At 36.8% G+C, this 23,827-nt stretch overlaps 1 protein-coding gene across 14 annotated transcripts in view; it reads left to right on the plus strand.

Annotated features, from left to right (window-relative positions):
• PTPN13 (protein tyrosine phosphatase non-receptor type 13) overlaps positions 1 to 23,827 on the plus strand; it is a 210,396-nt gene that overhangs the window by 176,614 nt on the left and 9,955 nt on the right. For 13 of the 14 annotated variants that reach the window (XM_014787858.2, XM_014787859.2, XM_014787863.2 and 10 more), the window contains 10 exons: positions 1 to 172; positions 273 to 483; positions 4,056 to 4,126; positions 7,062 to 7,123; positions 9,383 to 9,527; positions 10,169 to 10,306; positions 10,405 to 10,493; positions 18,312 to 18,367; positions 21,353 to 21,453; positions 23,016 to 23,164. In XM_014787858.2, coding sequence (XP_014643344.1) covers positions 1 to 172; positions 273 to 483; positions 4,056 to 4,126; positions 7,062 to 7,123; positions 9,383 to 9,527; positions 10,169 to 10,306; positions 10,405 to 10,493; positions 18,312 to 18,367; positions 21,353 to 21,453; positions 23,016 to 23,164 — 1,194 coding nt within the window. The remainder of the gene's footprint in view (positions 173 to 272; positions 484 to 4,055; positions 4,127 to 7,061; positions 7,124 to 9,382; positions 9,528 to 10,168; positions 10,307 to 10,404; positions 10,494 to 18,311; positions 18,368 to 21,352; positions 21,454 to 23,015; positions 23,165 to 23,827) is intronic. The other variant, XM_087434547.1, reaches the window with a different exon arrangement.

The following is a 23,827-nucleotide window of genomic DNA, read 5'->3' on the forward strand; positions in this document are numbered from 1 at the left end:
GTTAATGATACAGATGTTACAAACATGACTCACACAGATGCAGTGAATCTGCTTCGAGCTGCACCTAAGACAGTCAGATTAGTTCTTGGACGAGTTCTAGAATTACCCCGAATGCCAGTGCTGCCTCATTTGCTACCTGACATTACATTAATGTGCAACAAAGAGGAGTTGGGTAAATGCAAATTCAAGCTTTATGCAGTGTGATTTTCTAGGCTAGATTAAAAGTAAATACTCTTAGGACTAAGGAAACAAATATTTTCTATTCCCTGCAGGTTTTTCCTTATCTGGAGGTCACGACAGCCTTCATCAGGTGGTATATATTAGCGATATCAATCCTCGGTCAGTGGCAGCCGTGGAGGGTAATCTCCAGCTGTTAGACATCATCCACTATGTGAATGGAGTCAGCACACAAGGATTGACCTTGGAAGAAGCTAAGAGAACATTAGACATGTCACTTCCTTCAGTGGTGCTGAAAGCAACAAGGTACTCTGCAATTATTTGTGGGTTTTGTTTGTGTGCACGCATGCATTTCAGGCTGTTGATGATGCTTATGTTCTCTTAAAAAGATATTCCTGAATTAGTAATTCACAGACTAAACTGGCAGGAGTTAATAAAGTTAGAACGGATTTCCTGATGGACAAGAGATTCTGAGAGCACTTTACCTGAATTGTTTGGATACATGTTTGCAGTTATTAATAGGGGTGGTTACCACGTTTGTCAGTTAGGAGGTTTTCAGTTACAAATAACAGAAAATACAACTCAGCTTGGTTTACATAAGAAAGGGAATTTACTGGCTTATATGATTAAAAAAGTCCAAAGATAAGGTAGTCATCAGGTAAAATTTGATTGGGGCTCTGTGTCCATTACTTTGCTGTTTTCAGTTATTCTCTCCTCTGTGTATGTGTTTCCTTCATGGTAGTCAGATGGCTATATCAGTTTCATGCCTCACACCTGCATACCACACCACCCAGAGCAGTCTTCAAACCAAAGTCTCACCAGTTAACCATGGGAAAGCAAGGACTGTATGCTGATTATCTTAGACCTAAGTTAAGGCCAGTCCCCAAACTGATACAAAGGGGTAAGAATATATTGATTGGCCTCGGCCAGTCCTGGCCCATTCCCAGAGCTGGGACAGAATCAGTCCTACCCAAACCTCATGTCTGCAACCAATGAGGCATGGACTTACCACATCCACTATACCTTATTACAATTTTACATTATAAGAAATGCTAATAGTAACTTTTCTTTCACTTAATAATAGAAATAAATTGAAAATATGTATTAGTTTCAAATTACTACAAATAGAGTGGCTTAAAACAACACTAGTTTATTATCTTAATAGTTCTGGAGGTCAGAAATACAAAACAGGTCTCAGTGGGCTAAAAGTCCAGGTGTTGGCAGGGCTGCATTCCTTCTGTAGGCTCTGGGAGAAAATTCGTCTCCTTGCCTTTTCCACCTTCTAGAGGTTGCCTATATTCCTTGGCCCATGGCCCCCTTGCTTCTTCAAAGCCAGCAATCACAGAACTCGCTACTTCTGTCATCGTATCTTTCTCTGACTCTGACTTTCCTGCCTCCCTCTTTCACTTATAAGAACCCCTCTGATTACATTGGGCCCAGCCAGATTATCCAGGATAATCTCCTCATCTCCAGATCCTTAATTTACTCACATCTGCAAAATCTCTTTTGCCATGTAAGGTAACATATTCACAGGTTCTGAGGTTTAGAATGTAGACGTCTATGGGGGACCATTATTGTACCTACCACAATGTATATAAATCCAGGCTTTCTAGCTTACACACTTACGTTATATACATTTGTATCTATGATACATGGTGAGCTTTACATAGGTGTCTTTCAAAATATAGGAACTATTAATTAAATCATTTGATTATAAACTTATTTGTTCCTTCTAAACCTTTAAGTTAGATTGTGTGCTTTTTTCCTTGAATGTAAAAAGTGAATTGGCATACAGTTATTTTCATAGGTGTAGCTGAGTGTTAATTAATGGGGGAGGAAAGTGTTCAAACAACCTGGAATATATTTTTGTGAAAATTAACATCTCTGCTAATCACAGATCTAGCTGAATTTTTGCCTCAAAATCAGTAGAGCACACTATACCCTAGCCCTGAAATCACTTTCTTTTGTCTTTCTACTTTTATCTTGGCTGTGGTCACTAAAGTTATAGTAGTGGTAGTCACAATTACTTTCCCCTTCATTCTTCTTCCAACTCTCTCTCCGCTGTTGTGTCTATCTGCCCTCTTTACAGTCCGCAGGGTAGCAATAATGGAGGCGTGTATGTTTGTTGTAATTATATATACGTCAAGAACTGTAAAGAGTCTGTGATTTTACCCTACTTGCAGGCTAATAAGCTAGCCAGTTATTGTTTCATGGATTCTGGTAGAAGATATAAAACTCCTAGATCAGAGACAAAATACTTAATTACTAATGACACCGAAAGCAGCGTGACCTGGTATTGGTGTCACTTCCACACGTCCTCTGCGTCCAGTGGAGATGACACCTGTGGGCCTAATGGGTTCTTGCACACACAGTGGGTTGTATTATAAGAGAAGAATACTATAAGAAGAGCCTGGGAACCTGCCCCTTTACGGCAGCCTGTAAGAAGCCTGCTTTCTGTTTGGGAAGAAAGGTTGCGTCATCCCTCAAGCTTGGTCACGGCAAACATAGCCTTGAGAATTGGCCCAGATAAAAAGTGGTCAGGGCCTTGCATTTCTCGGGTACCCAGGAAGACTATACAGGGATGCTTAGGGCCTGTGGCAAATTGCTTCTCCCAACACCATATACTTTAGGCCACCTCCCTTTTCTCTCAGATAGCAGCAACAGTAAGATTGCTTACTAATCCTCTGTTTCCAAGGTGCTGTCCTTTTGGCTATTTTTCACATTGGGTGGTACTATTCTTCTTATAATCCTCTGAATATACAGTCATGCGCTACATGACGATGTTTCAGTCAACGATGGACCGCTTATATGATGGTGGTCCCATAAGATTAGCAACATATAGCCTAGGTGTGTAGCAGGCTATACCATCTAGGTTTGTGTAAGTACACTCTACGATGTTCGCACAACAACGAAATTGCCTAAGGACGCGTTTCTTAGAACATATCTCCATTGTTAGGGGATGCATGACTGTATGTATTTTGTCTAAATTTTCACTTAAAAAATAAATTTTCACTTTAAATAATTTAAAAGAAAAAGGGTTTTAGATATATAAAACTTAGTAATCGATGATTTCTAAGTTATGTTATCTTTGAACTGTCCCCTGAGTGACAGTGAACTAAGTTATTACATCATGAGTAATACCAGAATTTAAAATGACAAGGAAAATACGGTGATGTGTTCAACTGAAACCCAAAGAAAGATTAAGTAAAGAAGTGATTCTTAATCTTTTTTGGGTCAAGAATATCTCCCTCCAGAAGATGGGCACGGATGTTAGCTCAGGGCCAGTCTTCCTCAGCAAAAAGAGGAGGATTGGCGTGGATATTAGCTCAGGGCTGATCTTCCTCACACACACACACACACACACACAAAAAGACTATCTCCCTCCAGAAAAAACATAAAGACTGCTAAAATGTTGTCTGTAGTTTCAGGGGGTGCCCACCCAAAATAAAACTCCTGAGACTAAATAGTTAACAGATGGTTCAAAGGATATTTATTTATTTATTTATTTTTTATTTTTATTTTTTTGTGAGGAAGATCAGCCCTGAGCTAACATCCGTGCCAATCCTCCTCTTTTTGCTGAGGAAGACTGGCTCTGAGCTAACATCTATTGCCAATCCTCCTCCTTTTTTTTTTTTTCCCCAAAGCCCCAGTAGATAGTTGTATGTCATAGTTGCACATCCTTCTAGTTGCTGTATGTGGGACGAGGCCTCAGCATGGCTAGAGAAGCGGTGCGTGGGTGCGCACCTGGGATCCGAACCTGGGCCACCAGTAGTGGAGCGCTCGCACTTAACCGCTAAGCTACAGGGCTGGCCCTAAAAGGATATTTAAACAAACATCTTAAATAATTTACACTTGCCTTCTCTTTCTGTTCAACACAGAGATGGTCATCCAGTGTTCCCTAGTTCCAAGAGGTCTGCTGTTTCAACTCCAAAGTCAACCAAAGCCAATGGTATGAAAACATTCATTTTATGACAACAGTAGTTATGGAGAAGTAATTATTTTTTTTTCCCCAAAAGCAAGTTTGGAAACTATCACTAAACTGTTTTTATTGCCCTATCAGAGTGTTTTGCAAGGTGTCTCTAAGTGAAAAAATTACATTTAAATAAAAGCATCTCTAAAATTCAGTGTATGATAGGAAATAGTAGAGCAGCATGGACCGTGGGATTTAGAGCCAGGTAGACCTGAGTTTATAAGTCCTGTGTGACCTTAACAAGTTAGTTGATCCATATCTAAGCCTCTATTTCCTACCAGTAAAGTAAGAATATTATTAATATCTACTTTGTAAGGTTATAATGAGGCATAAATACAAATTAATATATGTGAAACACTCATCACAGTGATTGTCATATAATAATTTATTCAGACAGTCATTGAATTTCTTCTCTGGCAGGCACTGTTCTGGGCATTGTGAATATGGCAATGAGTAAACAAAGTATCTGTCTTACATTCTAGCATAAGAGTAGAAATTGTAGTATTAGTTGTGGCAGCTGTTAACATTAATTTAATGCTTATTCTGCACTAAGCATTCTTCTAAGTGCTTTAGTCCTCACAACAACAACCCTGTGAGACTAGTGTTACTATTATCCTCCTTTTACAGAGGGGGAAACTGAGGCACAGAGAAGTTTGATTACTTGCCCAAGCTCACAGAGTTAATAAATGGTAGAGCCAGAATTTAACCCTAGGATGTCTGACTCCATGCTCTCATTTACGTAATCAGGCTCAGTAAATGTAGCTTTTAATGATAATATTAATATAATAATAAGAATATTGGGCACAGGGGAATGTGGTTGAAATTGGTGTATTTGACATGTGAATTCAGTACTTCATACATAACCAAACTTTTAGGTTATCAGGCAGTGGTATCTAAATATCAAAAGTAACTGAAAGAAATCTCACTATTGTAGCTGTAGTTTGATTATCTTCTAAAAGCTACAGCACGTCTGTTGCTCTCCTCCTCTGTTGTCTTGAGTTCCTTAGGCATCCTTCTTGCTGCTCCCTAATAGTTCCAGTTCACATTAGAGTCACACACCGTGTCACAGAACAATCAGGAGAGCATGTTTCTAGTGACTTCTGGGAAAACTCCTGTTTGTAACTTTCAAAGCTCCAGAGAGTAGCTGTGCCTTGCCCCTGTGTAGAAACTGCCTAGTGATCTGTCTTTATGGGATTCTTGGACTTGACTCCCGTAGAACTAATTTCTTTATGAATTCTGAAAATCATGTAGTGTCAATAATAGGAACTCTCTTATAGTGATGGAAATATAAAATGGTACAACCATTTTGAAAAACAATTTGACAATTTCTTGAAAATTTAAACATATGCCTACCATATGATCCAGCCACTCTGCTCCTATTTATTTACTCAAGAGAAAAGAAAGCATATATCCATACACAAAAACTTGTACAATAATATTTTTAGCAGGTTTCTTTGTAATAATAGCCAAAATCGGAAACCACTCAAGTGTCCAAAACCTATTGAATGAATGAACCCATTGTAATATAACCAAACAACAGAATACTACTCAGCAATAAAAATGAATGGTACATGCAACATCATAATTAAAATAACCTCAAAATGAGTCTGCTGAGTGAAAGAAGCCAGACAAAAAAGAGTTCATACTGTGTTATCCCATTTATTCAAAATTATAGAAAATGCAAATTAATCTATAGTGATGAAAGCAGATCAGTGGATGCCTGGAGACAGAGGGGGAGGGGCGGTTAGGGGAGCAGGCAGGAGAGATTACAAATAATAAACTATTGTGTTTTATACTATTGCAATATGATATTTTTGAACCAGTGCTTTGTTATTGGTATAGTTTTTCATTATTTTTCTTAAGAGTTTAATAATGAATTGTATTTCCTGGAAGCAATATCAAATGGCATTCTTGGGCTTTTTATAACATCATCCACTTAATTATAGAAATTTATCCCTAAAAATGCCATTTCAACCTTCATCTTTCTTTTTTTTTTTTTTTTTAATAATTTTATTTATTTATTTTTTCCCTCCAAAGCCCCAGTAGATAGTTGTATGTTATAGCTGCACATCCTTCTAGTTGCTGTATGTGGGACGCGGCCTCAGCATGGCGGGAGAAGCGGTGCGTCGGTGCGCGCCCGGGATCGAACCCAGGCTGCCGCTAGCAGAGCGCGCGCACTTAACTGCTAAGCCACGGGGCCGGCCCTCAACCTTCATCTTTCTAAATGGAATTATTTTTAGATCATTCTCAAATAGAGGTCCTTGAATACACTTACCTGTATTTCTTTTTTTCTTCTTTTCATTTCTTTCTTTTTAACTTTTCTAAACTCTACCAGATCTGTCAAATCTCTTGAAAACATAGTTTAATAAATCAAATTATTTTCAAATATGACTTTTTAACTGTAAGAGAAACATAATCTCACTTTAATGTATGTATTGAATTTTTGTACTAATGGCTAAGACTTAAAATTAACATTTGGTTTAGACATGTATTAAAAGTCCTTTCCAGTTGTGTCCATAACTTACTTTACTGTGTTAAATTGATAGCCTTTATGCAATGAGATAAAAGTCTCGCTATCTTCACTTAAATAGTAAAGTGAATATAGTTCGGCACCTGTGACGTCTCTCCCATTCGGTTGGGATAATTTATATTCAATATCCCACACTAGAACCATTCAGCCCAAACTCAGCTTTTATGCAAACTATTTTAAGAAACTGGCTTTTTCCTTGGGGTAAACCCTTCTCTGACATTTGGTTCCATCTAGTCGGTTTTAAATCACTTTATGATACAACCTTTTTTAGTGTACTAGTAAAAATAAGAAGGTGCACAGAAACGTGGATTTCTTTCATTATTTTGATGTCCCTCTTGTGGCTCTGAGTGGCTCATCCCTCACTTCCTGTGTTGTTCCTTTCAGCTCGTCATGCTGTGGAGCCTTGTTTCCAGCCTGCCCTCACTCCTAATAATTCGTTCTCCAAGGTAAATAAAAGGCCTCCTGCTTCATGTCAGACTTCCTTATCTAAATAACCAGCTTGTTTGTGTCTTGAACCAAACTGCTTTCACGTTTAAATATTTGCCTTTTTAGATAGACGTATTGATAGTAGGAATATATCTTAGTGAACTAATAGGCCTGGCTAAGTAAAACACCCAACATAAAGCCTGCACACGAGTCACCCTGCATAATTTGGCACATACTCAGCTCTTAAATAAGCTAATTACTCAAGTAAATAGTTTAGTGCTGGGATTTTTTATTAATGTGCACAGTTCTTTTGGTTGTCTCTTAGATACCCAGAAGACAAGAACATAATTAAAAGTGAAATTGGTCCTTTGGGTTGATGTTGACCAGCAGTGACTTTCAAATAACAAATCTTTGCTACTAGTGAGGAAAAACAGAAGTGGCAAAAGAAATAGGCTTACTTGCTTTTTGAAAGACGTAGAAAATGCTTTATCACATAATAAAATGAAAGAACCTAAATCATTTAAGATTAGTACAGAGAAATCTAGGTGTGATTTAACAAAACTATTTTAATGCATAACTAAATTCCACTTCAAGCTCTCTCTTTAAGGCTACATGTGTGCCCATTTGTTTGGCTGATATCTCTTTTTATGATTTTCTTTTGGCAAGTAATGTACATTCTAAAATGATCACAGCTGGATCTTCATTTTGTGGAATTGTTTCATCCCCCACACATCCCATACAGTCTGTTCTGAACCTCACTATTTGAATGTCTTTCCACGTAAAATCCAGAGCTGAGGCGTTGCTGTCCTAGTAATCTGAAAATCTTACCATCTCTACAAGGTTTCTGGACGTGAGCTGGATTTAGTGTAGGAGGAGAAGATGAAGGTAGTGACCAGAAGCACAAAGTTCTCTGCCTTTCATCTCACTTGGTTATTTCAAACTTGTGACATGGTTTCGCAAGTCCCAAAAAGATATTGCAGCAGAAGAATTATAAGGCAGAAATGATTCGGGCACAAAAATAAAAATTTCTTGGTATTTGTGTGTTTGTGGATTGAGATACAGCAGCACTCACTATTCTCTATTTAGAAGTTCTCCAATTTCAGAGAGCTGAAGCAACTGAATTTTCATGTATTCTAGTGTTAGTCATGCTGTATAGTGCTTATTTTCTTTTTAAAAATCAGCATGTTGTTGAAAGGGAGAAGGGTAGAGTTTCTGTTTAAATTAACATAAAACCATAGAAACTAGGACTTTGTTATTCATGGTTGCGAACATTTTTTGTTGGAATTAAAATCTTCCAGGAAGTCTCTCAAACAATATCTTGTCCTTGAATCCTGATGTCTGCACTATGAATTTCTCGTGAAGATTGGAGTTTTCACAATCTGGTGAAACTTTTTGACATTGTGTAACCGCTCTTTTTGGAGAAATAGTTCTATTGCATCTACCGTCTCTACTTTTTATCTTAATAAAAAGAGTAAAAATCTTCAGAGTAAATTGCCGTATATTTGTATAAAATTATTTTAATTCATTCTAATCATTTAATTTTGCATTTTTGCCCAAATCATTTATCTTTTAATAGGCTATGCATCATGAAGTGCTTCATAATTTACCATTGAATTAGAAAGTTGCACTCTAGTCACTAATTACTTTATAGTTATGAACCCATTGTTATTTTTCTTAAATTGAGATGAGATTTAGACTAGATTTGAAAATCTTTATACCTAACAGTTGATCAGGTCACTAAACTGGAATCTATGTCCATGTAACAGCTTCACAAATACTTAAAAGATTGATTTTTTTTCCTTTTGCCTCAACTTCTAAGTTTAGTAGTCCCGTTAAACTTTTCTGAAAAAGTACTATGAAGACAAGTCACGTAAAATATGCCTCAAAAAAGAGATTTCTACAGTCAAATAAGTTTAGAAAATATTGCAGAGAGATATATATATATATGTATGTATACAGAAAATAACAGATTTCTCTTTTGGCAACTCAAAATTTATATTAGTAAGCATTGTGAGAATTCTTGGAATAAAAATATTGATTTAATGTTGTTTAATCTAGTGTTTCCAGACGTATTTGATGACGGAAAGTTTCATCCCCTTTGCACACTTCATTGCACTGGTATTTCCTAGAAACACTGATCTAAGGTGGGGAGATATGAAATGGATTTTGTACTAAGAAGGAAGGGGAGAAGGACGTGGAGGGGCAATGTGCATTCCCTCCCTAATCCTGGAAGTTAGTAAGATAGTAAACTAATGATTTGCTTTGATTTTATACTTTAGGCTAATGGGGAAGAAATAATTGAAGTCTTGTACCATGAAGGAAAATGCTCTACTTATCAGATGAAGGGATCAGCAAATTTGATTCTATCCAAAGATAATTTTCCAAATCAGTCATCCAGTTACTCTAAATGCCCTGATAATTCAGGTAATAAAGAAATATTAGGTATCCTCTCTTATTTGCCTCATATGTTCCTATAGCTTTAAAAGGAAAGATTATTGTTCAAAGAAATAAAAGAACAATGTAATATTAATTATTGTTAGCTGCATTACTGTACAAATGTCTAGTGTTCATTCTCATCTCTAAGTTTAAAATTATTTTTAAATAATTGAAAAGATGGCTGTTTTGTTTGATAGTGTTCTTGTGTTCTTTGAAGCAGCAATTCAAGGCTACCAAATAGTTTAGAAAATTTTTCTTGGGGATGTTTGGACTCCTCTATTATATCCTTAATCTTTGTAACATAACTTCTTTCGTTGAATTTCTTTGATGAATTCATAATTTGGGATTAATTTAGGAAAATAAGGATTAAATTATTGTCTTGTGCAAAAGTGTATCACAGACGTTGATTTTGCTGTATTATTTGTGTGGTCTTTTGTCATAGCAGCCAGAGGAGTTCTAGAACTAAAAACGCCTAGTCCCTGTCAGTGTAGTCTACTTTTCCAGTCATGGCTACTTTTCAAAGTGGATGCTTAAAATTTGAAAGGCCTGCTATATTCTATTTGACACGTTGTCTCTTTCTCATATCAATGTTTTAAAAATAAGACCCATGTAAATTACTGTTTTTCAAGAAGCTGATGTACAAGAAGGTGATATTTATGATGATCCTCAGGAAGCTGAAGTTATCCAGTCTCTGTTGGATGTTGTGGATGAGGAAGCCCAGAATCTTTTAAACCAAAATAATGCAGCGGGAGATGCCTGTGTTCAAGGTAGATGAAGCAGAATGAATAAGTTGGTACACTGAGGAGTACAGGAAGGCCTCTAGGGAGTGTTTTCATTTCTCTTGGCCTATTTATTTCTCTCCCAGGTGCACTGAAAGCCAATGGGAAGTTCTCTGAAGAGAGAGCAGAAGATACAGATTGTGATGGTTCACCTTTACCTGAAGATTTTACGGAGGTAAGGGTCGCTAGATAAACACTCTAGGATGCTGTATCTTGTTAGAGTTGTATATCTCCTTACTTAAAACTTGCTTTCTCTGCTGAGGCCTTACCTCTCCCTACCTCCCAATTTCCCTCCTAGACATGAGGTAAAAATAATATCCCGATGCTGGTTATTAACCTCAATGAGAATTAGAACTGATGTCATTTACTCATTTTAGAGAAAGAACTCAACTTTACATCTCTTTTGGTGAAGGTTTCCATTTAGGAAAAATGATAATCAAAAGTTGAGAATTCCAAGATCCCATTCCAGTTAATACCTAATCTGGGTAGAAAACTTCATTTTCATCCTTGAATGCTCCCTCCTGCCCCTCATGGAACCTTGGTCTTAATTATCATGGAAACATGTAATTTTTCCAGTTATTTCTTGGCTTTTGCTGTGATTGCTCCGAGATTTTAGTTGAGACTTGTTTTAAAAGACTTGGACATGGGCCGGCCCTGTGGCTTGGCGGTTAAGTGCGCGTGCTGCGATGCTGGCGGCCCGGGTTCGGATCCCGGGTGCGCATCGAGGCACCACTTCTCCGTTCATCCTGAGGCCGAGTCCCATATACAGCAACTAGAAGGATGTGCAGCTACGACACACAACTATCTACTGGGGCTTTGGGGGGAAAAAATAAAATAAATAAAATCTTTAAAAAATAAATAAATAAAATAAAAATAAAAAAATAAAAGACTTGGACAGCTGACTGATTCATAATACTTTGGAATAGTTGGATTCAAACTAGTAAGAATAAAGTGTACAGGAACTAGTGCTCAGTATATATTATATAAATTTGTTGAAATCTTAAAAACAAAACAAAACCCAGAAGTTGGAATCAGCTGAGATGATTGCCTGTTTTACTGAAAAATTACATTTAGAGTGAAAAGGTTAATTTCATTTGTTACAATTAAAAAGTCATTTTATCCTAGTAAAGAATTATTATTCAAGTTTCCTCAAATAAAAAAGGAAATAAAAAATTTTTTAAATGTATTGATAGACTTTTCAAATTCTTATTTAAGACTTTAAGATTTCAGATCTTCTGGAACATTGAGCTAAGAAAAAGCATTAGATGTAAGGCTGCTCAAACTAGGTGTCATCCTATTTATATAAATCTGATCTTGCTCAGTATTCTAGGATAATTTCCCTCACTATTCTTCTTACTCTTCCTACTGAGCATCTTCAAAATTGTCAAAACTAAGCTGATTTGGATTCTTACAGTAGTTACCATGCACATACCCGCACACAGTCTCATATACACATGATTATGTTCATTAAACATTTTAAAATAATGTGGATAAATAGAAGGAAACATATCCATTGACTATGTATTTCATAGTCTAAAAAGTGAATACACAAATATTGAATATCTCAAAATGTATCATACTGTGGTGGTTTTGCTTAAGACGTTCTTTTGTGCTATCAGAATATTAATCATGATAACGATAAGCTCTTTGAAAGAGATTTTCTGAACATTTTAAATCATACTAACTTTAATTATATTTTTCTTAATAATAATATTTAAAGTGCCTCTTAAAATGTATGTTCTGAAGTCTCTTTTAACTAAGAAGATAAAAATCTTTAATCTCCATTTTTAAAATGTCATATCCAATACCTTTTCTTTAAAAAAACAGCTTGTTAACATAATATAGATTCTCATTTATACTAAGCTATAATAACAAAAGTTTATAGCAGAAAACTTCATTCAAGTTGCTTTTTTGTTGTTTTGGTTATGAAAATGTTACATCCTCATTGTAAAAAAATATTTCAGGGGCCAACCCCAGTGGGCTAGGGGTTAAGTTGGGCGTGCTCCACTTCGGCAGCCCAGGTTTGGCTCTCAGGTGTGGACCTACACCACTCATCTCTGAGTGGCCATGCTGTGGCAGCAGCTCACATACAAAAAGAGGAAGATTGGCAGTGGATGTTAGCTCAGGGCGATTCTTCCCCATCGAAAAAAATAATATATGTATTTCAAACAGAATCATCTAAAAATGCAAGTCCCTTTTTTTACCCATTCCTCACCTTCATGTGAGGTAGCTATCGTTAAAATTTTAGCTTTTACCCTTCCGTTATGCATATGAAAACATAGATATTTATATACAGCCATGCACCACATAAGGGCATTTTGGTCAATGATGGACCACATATACAATGGTGGTCCTGTAAGATTAGTATCGTGTGGCCTAGAGGTGTAGTAGGCTGCATTATCAGGGTCTGTGCCAGTACACTCTATGATGTTCACACAACAACAAAATCGCCTTATGACACATTTCTCGGAACGTATCCCTGTGATTAAGGGATGCATGGCGGTACATACATAATTTTTTTTTAATATAAATTTTATCATGTGGTTCTAAATTATTATTATCCTCTTTCCACATGAGTACATAAAAATGTGCCTCATAATTTTTAATGCTTTCCTATTGTTCCATTGCATGGATATACCATAATTTATTAAACTGGCTATCTGTTGATGAACTTTAAATTCCTTATTTACTATAAACAACAATGCAACCACGATCCCTATTTCTTTATACTGTAAACTCGCAGGTCTCACAAGACAGAATTAATGTTATAAAATTTAAATGACTTGTATGCTATGACCACTTCTCTGCAAACTCCACTTCCTGTTTCCTATTTTTACTTCATTTGTTGTTTTCCAGCCCTGCTTGCTCCCACCCCCAACCCCAGCATTTCAAAGGTTTATATTATTTGTATAGTTCCTGCAGTCATTTGAGTTTGCAACCTGTCCTAGTCTGCTTGGGCTGCCATAACAAAATACCAAAAACTGAGTGGCTTAAAAAACAGAAATTTGGGGCCAGCCCAGTGGTATAGCAGTTAAGTTCGTGTGCTCCACTTGGGCAGCCCGGGGTTTGTGGGTTCGGATCCCGGGCTCGGACTGACGCACCACTTGTCAAGCCGTGCTGTGGCGGCGTCCCATGTAAAGTAGAGGAAGACGGGCACAGATGTTAGCCCAGGGCCAGTCTTCCTCAGCAAAAAGAGGAGGATTGGCAACGGGTGTTAGCTCAGGGCTAATCTTCCTCACAAAAAAGACAAAAAAAAAAAAAACCCCAGAAATTTGTTTTCTCACAGTTATGGAGGCTGGCAGTCCAAGATTAGGATTGGTTTCTGGTGAGACGTCTCTCCTTGGCTTGCAGATGGCCACTTTCTCCCTATATCCTTATATGGCCTTCCTTTCTGTTTGTGCACTCCTGGTGTTTTCTCTTTTAAGGGCACTAGTCTTATTGAATTAAAGCCCCATCCTTATGACCTCATTTAGCCTTAATTACCTCCATAAGACCTCATCTCCAAATACAGTCACATTGACGATTGGGACTTCAACCTATGAATTTTGGGGGGGATACAATTCAGTCCATAACACAGTCTTTACTTTAACGAGTTATAAAATATTATTAAATAAAATTTCATTCACAATAGTGACAAAACAAATAAAAGCCCTAAGCATAAATTCAACCAAAAATGTACAAGATCTATATTATGAAAACTTTAAAACTCTACAAAGAAGCATAAAAGAAATATTAAAGAAAAACATTTCTTGTTCTTTGTTAGAAAAACCTAAAATTTAAATCCTCCCCAGATTCACACATAAATTAAATATGGTCTCATAAAATATTTTGACTTTTTTTTTCTGTGTGCGTGAGGAAGATCAGCCCTGAGCTAACATCTGCCAATCCTCCTCTTTTTGCTGAGGAAGACTGGCCCTGGGCTAACATCTGTGCCCATCTTCCTCTACTTTATATGGGACGCCACCACAGCATGGCTCGACACGCGGTGTGACGGTGTGCGCCCAGGATCCCAACCAGCGAACCCCGGCCCTCTGCAGTGGAGCATGTGCACTTAACCGCTTGCGCCACCGGGCTGGCCCCTGACTTTTTTTTTTAATGAGGACAAGGTGGCTTGGTAAAATGATTCTGAAGTTCACATGGAAGAATTAAGAAGTAAAACTATCCAGGACGAATCTAAAAATTAGGGTTTGTGGAGGGAGAATATTCTACCAGTTATTAAGAAATGTAAGTTGTCCTGCCACCAAATTACAGATGGAACCCACAAATTTGTGCCTTGAGAATTCAAGATGTTTAAGACCAAATATTTTGGTCCAGTCCATTCTTAAAAATAATAAATTGGCAACTTGAATAGATGAGACTTCTGCTTTAGAAGAGGTTTTGACTAATGGTAAACAAAACAAAGAAAGTAAAAAAACAAATCTAGGAAAAAGGAAAACAAGGTACTGAGATAAAAACATGAAAAAGTTTCATTTGTGTCAAACTCTAAATGTGTTAAAATCACTATGGAAATTATAAGCAGACAAATTCAGAAGAGACAAATATGACTAATCTCCATAGCTGAAAGGAAGACTGAGCCAGTATTCTGGAAAAGGTTTCTGTTTCATCTTATATTTCTAGAATATTGCCTACATTTGAGTAGTTTTAAGAGTTCCTTAGAACTTCTGAAAACACTCAGTTTTTGGTAAGTGCACCACATTGGGATCACCATAAACAAATTGTAGATTACTTACTGAATTAGTTCTTAACAGTATATTCTACAACTCTGAAAGTTTTATCGTGCGCCAAGAGTTAAGCTACTAACCATTGGTATTATACAGAGTATAGAAATGTCTTTTTTAAAAAGAAAGATTATCCCTCTGATAGCACAGTCATCAAATTTGTCACTTTATTGAAATTGTCTCTGTGCTTGACTTCGTCTTAGTGAAGTACTTTAGACCAATGTCTGTGTCTTATTTATGAATGAAGGAATGAATGCCAGTCATACACATTATTGTGAATTATTGCCTAAAGTTTCAAAACCATTCACTTAGCTATTGCTGAACTTGTTTGACTCTGTTTATGGTGGGGATACAGGGTAAGAAGGGGCGTCAGGGTTTCTGTCCTAAATTTGGTTATACCATCTTGTAGTCAATTTGGGACATGTACATATGTAAATAAGTAAATGTAATGTTAAAAAACTATAGTAAAAACATGTCCTGACAAATGTTTCTATGGACTTCAGAGAGGGTTATAAAATTGGGGAATGATGGGGACTACACAGTAGTGGATATAGTTATTAAAACTTCCTAGAGAATTAGCATTTTAAATATATTTGATAGGTGAGATAAGAGAAGATGAGGGAAAGAGCATTCCATACTGAGATGCTGCTTAAGAAAGGCATGAAGATCTGAATCTGCCTGGACCATTCAGGGAACTAAATCATTGCAAGTAGGGTATCACCTGGTGTCTTGAAAGCTACGGCTGAAGAGATAGGCAGGGACGAGTTCATGAAGTGACTTAGATGCCATGCCAAGGAATTTGGTCTTTCCACATCTCTGGACAAGTGTCTTTCCTGAGAGAGGTAGAAACACTTCCCCATGAAGTCAAAAGAGCTAGGATGAAGAGAAGAGGAGAAAGGCATGTCCTCCAAAGACATGGCATCAGTGTGCTGAAATTCATCAGTATGCTTCCTATGTTATTTCTGATTGTGGTTATTCTAAAAAAAGTGTTTTTAATTTTTTAATCAAAAAACAATACAAAACTTTCACTGGCTTCCCATCACCTGTAAGATAATCCTGCTTGACTGTAGGATCCAGGCAAGGCTGGCTTTATGAGCGGTCAAGCAGTCCAGCAGACAGAGCCCAGTGCTTGGAAGAGCTCCGTGCTTATTTATAAAATAATGCTGTGCCATCACTGTCTTGAAATTCTTAATAATTTTTTAGCAAGAGATCCCATATTTTCATTTGGCACTGGGCGTAACGAATTATGTAGCTGGTCCTGGATCCAGGAGATGTCTTCTCTGCTCTTCAAGTTGCTGGGTCTAGATTTTTTGAGCAATAGGCTTACAAACTAACCTTCAAATAGGCTGGCCGTGATAAAAATTTTAAATCTTTTCCTGGATACAGTACCACAGCTGTATCCTCTTCCAGAGAGCCTACAATCTAGAATGAGGAGACTGAAGGCCAATCTCCTTAACCCTACCTTCCCCCATACACAGGTGAACTCTGCAAAAATAGTTGGAAATCAGTTAATACAAGTATCACTATAGTTATATCTAGTTAGGCTTTTTCTTACCATTTTAATGTTAATAATAGCATTTGACTGTTATAAAAGCCTTTATACTTTTCAAAATCATTGCACACATAGTAGATTCTTAGGCCAGGATTATGATGAGGAATAAGAAATCCAAATGACTTTACTTGGGGAAAAAAATTTAACCCAGACCAAAAACATCCACTTCTAAAAACAGATAAGGTCTAAGAAGCTTCCTTTTAGTTGTTAGTGGGTAAAAATAACCTACCTTTTTTCTTCCTCCATAGAAGTTCTGCATTTCCCTCAAATAAATTGAAATTGCTATCAGAATAACTTACTTGTAGACGTTTTAACTCTACAAAGGCTATAATTAAAAGGCCATATTAAAGGTTGTTAATATTTTTATTAAATAAAGGAGACAACCTTCTATAGCTCAGGCATAAGCATATGCGGGCATTCAGTGGTAAACAGGCATAATTCCTGCCCCCAGAGAGCTTACACTCTAATCGAAGGGAAAAAGGAAGGACCCAATAAACACACAAATAAACATGAAATTACAAGTTGTCATAAGGTCCATGAAGTTTTAAAAAAAAAGTGCGATGAAAAAGAATAACCAAGGACACCTACTTTAGACTGGGTGATTAGGGAACGTCCTCAGAAGAAAAAGACACTTACAGTGAATGAAGAAAAAGTATCTTCCATAGGAAGAGCTTTGCTGTGAAAAGAGATGAGTGATTTTGGAGAACTAAAGGACAGACCTGTGGGTTTGAAGCCTATTAAGTGAATGGGAGAGTAAAACTAGATGGATATGGATTTCTAATAGAGGTAGATAGAGGCCAGATAATTCAGGGTCTTGAAATGAAAAGAATTTCCCATTTGTTAAAATAATTTATCCTGATAAAGACTGAAATGTAAGATTTATTAACCATGTAAGAATGCAACTTGGCATCTCCTTCCTTTTTTTTTTTTTTTCCTGCTAAAGATTCACCCTGAGCTAACATCTATTGCCCATCTTCCTCTCTTCTTTTTCCCTCCCCAAAGCCCCAGTACATAGTTGTATATTCTAGTTGTAAGTCCCTCTAGTTCTTCCACGTGAGGCACCGTCGTGGCATGGCTACTGACATACGAGTGGTGTGGTTCCGTGTCCGGGAACCAAACCCAGGCAACTGAAGCAGAGTGCACCGAACTTTAATGCTAGGCCCTCAGGGCTGGCTCGGCTTCTCCTTCTAATTGTAGCTAACTGCTCCTACAGTATTTGGGTCTCTGAGCACCACACTCAGTTAAAGTGTGGGCTGATTGATCTGTGTTCCCTGTGGAGAGACCCCTCACTTTAATAATAAAAAGGGAAGATAATTTAACATATTGGAAATTACTAAGATTTTTCTAGAGTGCACATTTACAGATTTTAAAATTGAAGTAGTGTAAAAACATGCCAAATATGCATATCTAAATAACCTTTAATTTAGATTTTCATCTTGCTTTCTCCTTACCTCTTTACTATTAATATCCCTTATATAAGAAGGTAAAAGCCAAGATGAATGTGAAGGTGAATCAGTGGAACCTGCAGAAACTCTTGGGCCACTGAAGATGCCTAAGCCAAAGTTTGACATGTATTAATTCAATGTCACATGTGTCTTTGTAATATTAGGATGAACAATAACAGTAAATACAGGAAATAATTAATAGGAAAAAATTGAATATTATGAGATTGATTTTTTTTTTTACAATGGGTTAATTTGATTTTGATTTGTCTTCATTGTAGTCTACCAAAATGAATGGCTGTGAAGAATATAGTGAAGAAAAAGTAAAAACTGAAAGGTATGAATATAAGTTTTTTTAAGAAAATAATTTTTTAAAGTATTTATAACAATTCCATTCTTTTTTAGAAGTGCTCTGAAGATTTCCATTTAGATGTTGATTTTAAAATTAATTTGTGGGCCAGCCCCATGGCTTAGCGGTTAAGTGCACGCGGTGCGCTACTGGCGGCCCAGGTTCAGATCCTGGGCGTGCACCGATGCACCGCTTCTCTGGCCATGCTGAGGCCGTGTCCCACATACAGCAACTAGAAGGATGTGCAACTATGACATACAACTATCTACTGGGGCTTTGGGGAAAAAAAAGGAGGAGGATTGGCAATAGATGTTAGCTCAGAGCCGGTCTTCCTCAGCAAAAAAAAGAGGAGGATTAGCACGGATGTTAGCTCAGGGCTGATCTTCCTCAAAAAAAAATAATAAATAAAAAAAATAAAATTAAATTGTTCTTTTCTAATAAAATGAGAATTGTTGAGTAAATTATGGAACTATAGTTGAATATTAAGAATGTTTTTAAAATATTGTTACAAGAAGGTTCTAGTGACATGTGACAATGTGTTTGTTATAACATTGCTCCAGAAAAGCAGTATTCTCTTGACCATGGGAAAAAAATGGAAGAAAGATCTAAAAGGAAATGTGCCAATAATGATAATAGTTAGTAATTGTCTTTTCCTGGTAGGATTATAGGTAACTTATTTTTCTGTTTCTCTATTTTTCTATACTTTACGAATTTTTTTCTCTAATAAGAAAATAAAACCAAAGAAGATAAGAAACATTTCTAAACTCCAGAAATTTTTTTCTTTAGTTTCTTTTTTTCTTTTTTTTTTTTTGTGAGGAAGATTAGCCCTGAGCTAACATCTGTTGTCAATCCTCCTCTTTTTGCTGAGGGAGACTGGCCCTGGGCTAACATCCATGCCATCTTCCTCTACGTTGTATGGGACGCAGCCACAGCATGGCTTGATAAGCAGCACATAGGTCGGCTCCCAGGAGCCAAACCCACAAACCCCAGGCCACTAAAGCAGAGCGTGCAAATTTAACCACCAGGCCGACCCCATTTTTTTCTTTTTGAAAACAGTTTATAATATAAAATAAGATTTTCTTGTAACACTAAACAATATATCAGGAAAAGTTATTTATATAGTGTTGGCTAAGAAAGTGGTTATACATAAATTTTGCCTCATGTTAGATGATAACCAAACAGTCAAAGGGAGCTATTTGCATTTTCCTAGAAAAGCAAATTGACAAAGAATTTTTCATTAGGTAGAGTTAGACAAGGGGGTACATATGTTAATGTAGAAATGCATACAGTTTTATACTTAAAAGATTAGCAGATATCTGGGCCAGCTGCCAATAAATGTAAAGATATAGGCTTTGCCCTGTTGAGGAGAGGAAGGGGTGGAAGGAAGGAAAGGTAAGTTAGTGTTAATTTCTTCGAGTGGCAATTACAAACACTATTAACATATAAATTTTATTTGCATGGGGGCCAGCCCAGTGGTGCAGCAGTTAAGTTCATGAGCTCCTCTTCGGTGGCCCAGGGTTCGCCGATTCGGATCCTGGGCACGGACCTAGTCACTGCTCATCAAGCCATGCCGAGGCAGCATCCCACATAAAAAAACTAGAATGACCTACAACTACGTACTGAGGGCTTTGGGGAGAAAAAAGAAGAAAAGAGGAAGATTGGCAACAGATGTTAGCTCAGGGCCAATCTTCCTCAAAAAAAAATTTGTTTGCATGTTACTATTTCTTGGATATACTTTTTTTTTAATTTTAATATCTCTGAAATCATGAAGAGTCTTAAAATTCCAATCATCGATATTATTTCTTTCTTAATGTAAACAAAATAATAGTATAGCTTACAATCATGAGTGTCATAGATTCAAAGAACTGTGGTACATACCCTTTGACCAACCAATTTTATTTTTAAGAATTGGTCCCACTACCATATGTGTGCAAAGATATTTCTACAAGAATATTCATTGCAACATTGTTTATAGTAGTAAAAAACCATAATAGACACAAAACAAATTAGAGTGTACTATACTCATACAATGAAATACTAAGCAGCTGTTCAAAAGAATGAGAAAGAAGGGAATGCCTGATGGAAGGATTTCGAAAATACATCCTTGCAGACAAAGTATACTTACTAGAAGACAAAAACAACCTCATGGATGCAGAATTTTCCAATTAAATGTTAATTACGACCCACAATTAGTTGAAGCAGAGGAAACCATCCACCATAAAAGCAGCATAATTGCCCTGTTTTTGACATTTTGGGAGCACTAGTACATGTCCTGCTTTAAGAGTGTGTACTAATGTCATCAGAGGAATGGACTCTGCTCTGTTCTCCTGAATATCAGAAAGTGAAAAGGTGTATTCAGGCTTTTACAGCTTCCTTTTGCATCTCATCTTAGCACTAAACATTATTCTCCTACCTCGTTTCTGTTTTCTAGCCACCCACCTTACCAGGGAGTTGGCATATGCTATGCACCCCTAGAACAATAGAACTTGTACTGAGTTTTATTACATTGTGAGTGCCCAAAGACAGGAGTATTCTCCTAGCCCTCAATTATAGCAAAAGACTTATGTCCATCAATAGGGACTTCTGTAAATAAATTAAGATACATTCATACAGTACAATAGTAGGCAGCTGTCAAAAAAACGAGAGAGCTGTACTGACACAACTGTAATCAATCATCCATGTTGAAGGGTGGAAACAAACCACCACCTTCTACATTCCCAAAAGGAATCCTTCAATCTAAGTTTCAAACACTTGGAATTTGTTTGAGGATAAATTTTAAACTATATTAAACAGTTTAATTTACATCTACCAATAAATTTTGAGAATTGTGGACTTGGGTTTTTTTAATCAGATAATCTAATTTAAAATGCCATAATAATTGTAGAGGAAATAAATGGTTTGAGGACATAATATTTAAATTTATTTTGGGGACAAAACTGAAGAAAATATTACAAATATGTTTTGTTGTCATAGCTTAATTCAAAAGTCACAAGAAAAGAAGACTGATGATGAAATAACATGGGGAAGTGACGAATTGCCAATAGAAACAACAAACCATGAAGATTCCGAGAAAGGCAAGAATTTTATTAGCAATTTTTTCATCAGAAACAATGGATCGACAAACCGTGTTTGAAAATTACAATTTTCAGAATATATGGATATGTTACATTTTGTGTGTACATTTTGTGGTTCTATACAAAAGTTAAATCACATAGAGAAACATCAACATTCATTTACATAACCAGATATTTGCACAGTTATAGGCTAAAATTCTCAGTGGCTTGGAGTAAAACATGTAAATAAACATATAAAGACTTTAAATGGAAACACAAAGTCACAATTTTGCCATTTAGCCATTCTGGAATGAGAAGTCAAGGAGCACACTTTATTTATAGTAAAGTGGGTAGAATAGCTCCAAGATAGGAAATTATTACCCTTGAATCGCAACCTCATTTTTTTAGAGCAAGAGTCAATTGATCTCTCCTCACTACTACTGCCTCTCTCATTTTATAACTGAGCCAGAGGAGAAATAAAGTTCTATCCAGTGTTTCATGTCTCTTTTGTCATATAAGGAAATGTTATACTAATGCAGTGAAAGAATATGGTTTTGTAATTTGAAGTCTTAGTTGTTAAAAGAAATTAAAGAAGCTGAATTAATACTTTTTTGATTTGGGTAGACTGTTAGTGTCAATGACAATGCTCCTGCCAACTCCTGTAGCCCGTGCTTCTCTCTCTAGCCTCTGAGCTCCTGTTGCATTCCACTTAGTTCTGTAAAAGTTTACAGTTATTTCATGAATGAATTTTGTATTCATAACTAGCCTTCGCTCCAGCTAGATGTTAAGCTTCTTGAGGTATTTTGTACAGCTTCACATCCCACACAGTACGTAGCATTATTGTTGCTTACATGGTCCCTGCATCATCAAAATGCTTTAATCAACTGATTGACATAATTAAAGCTACACTTGTGCAGACTATAGCAAGAAGTCTCTTCTACTTTTTTCTAGGATATAACAGTTTCCATAGGGCAGGTACTAAATTAGACACATATCTCTTCTAAGACACTGATAGCACTTGTTTGATAAACTCCTGAAGACCCCAAGGGTTTCATTTGCATGAAGAAAGCTATCACATCCCAGAGATACTGGCACTGAGTACCAGGGGTGAGTAGAGAAAGGAGACATCTAGTGCAATGTCGCATTATAAGGAATCTCTGAAGCATCTCCCTTCGTCTTTTCCCCGTGTGCTTGGAAGCTAATTTAAATGCAAAGTAATAACAGGACTAGACACATTTTTGTCAAGAAAAGAGTGCCATTTGAGTCAAGAGAAGCAAAAAGAAACAATTAAACTCCTTTAGAAACTGTAAGTAAATGAGAGCCAAAAGCCATAAGAACTTCTGAACAGTCGGTGAGGTGTTTCCTTAAAAGTTGGGTACAAGGGCCTTGCTGTGGCCAAGACTTTCCTATGTTGGTTGTAGTTATCTGCCTGCCTATTAATTCTATTGCCTTATTAATTCTAAAGATTCTCACTTTTGTAAAAATAGACGAGGTGACAGTAGGTTCAAATTAGTTCCCTTATTGGCTAAATCAGTTCCGAGAGAAATTTTTTTAAAAAAAATTAACTGCTGTCTTCATGTTAGATCATCCCTTTCTGACCAATGAGGGGCTCGCTGCACTCCCCATCGTCAGAGTGCTTCCCTCTGGGAGATACACTGGCACCAAGTTGAAGTCAGTCATTCGAATGTTGCGGGGTTTACTAGATCAAGGAATCCCTTCTAAGGAGCTGGAGGTAAGTGGCTTCTGCCAATGGTTCTTTTCCAAACAAAGTTATATGCAAAGTTAGGAGAAATTTTGAAAATGTCTGTTGCCTTACAACTTTACTTCCAACTATAAAAGCACCATCTTGTCGTATCTAGCAGTAAATTAATTTTTTTAATTAGGATGCTAATAGTATTGATCTAAAGGGATCTCTTTAGCCACTTTGGAGCTAGATAAATCTCCCTGAAGATTATCCTCCCTGCCTCGTACATAGGGACAAAGAGATTTTTTTTAAAAATCAAGTATCAATTCCAATCGTTCACTAATCTTCATAATTAATACACTGTAGATGTGGTTCATAATTAGCAACAGTTTCTAATTTAATACAGCTCCAAGAATGTGCCCCTCAGTTCAGAGCAGCAGTGGTTCGAGCCCTCACTCCTGTGATCCTGGGGCACCATCCGTATTTGCCACTAGGCAAAAGAGAAACGTGTCACCGCTGTAGTTGGAGGGTTTTCCTCGCCCATCTCCCTCAGTCCCTCTGCTTACTTGCCAACTTCCTGAGCCTTTGGCAGCCACTGGAGTGAAAGGAGCGAACTTTGACTGAGAGCTTCTGCAATGTGCTAGGTGCTTCGTATTTAATGCTCAAAATATAAATCCCATCATATAGATTTGGAAACAAGTTCACAATAGT

The sequence above is a fragment of the Ceratotherium simum genome, chromosome 8, assembly GCF_057802395.1.
Source record: "Ceratotherium simum simum isolate JZ-2026a chromosome 8, ASM5780239v1, whole genome shotgun sequence".
NCBI lineage: Eukaryota > Metazoa > Chordata > Mammalia > Perissodactyla > Rhinocerotidae > Ceratotherium > Ceratotherium simum.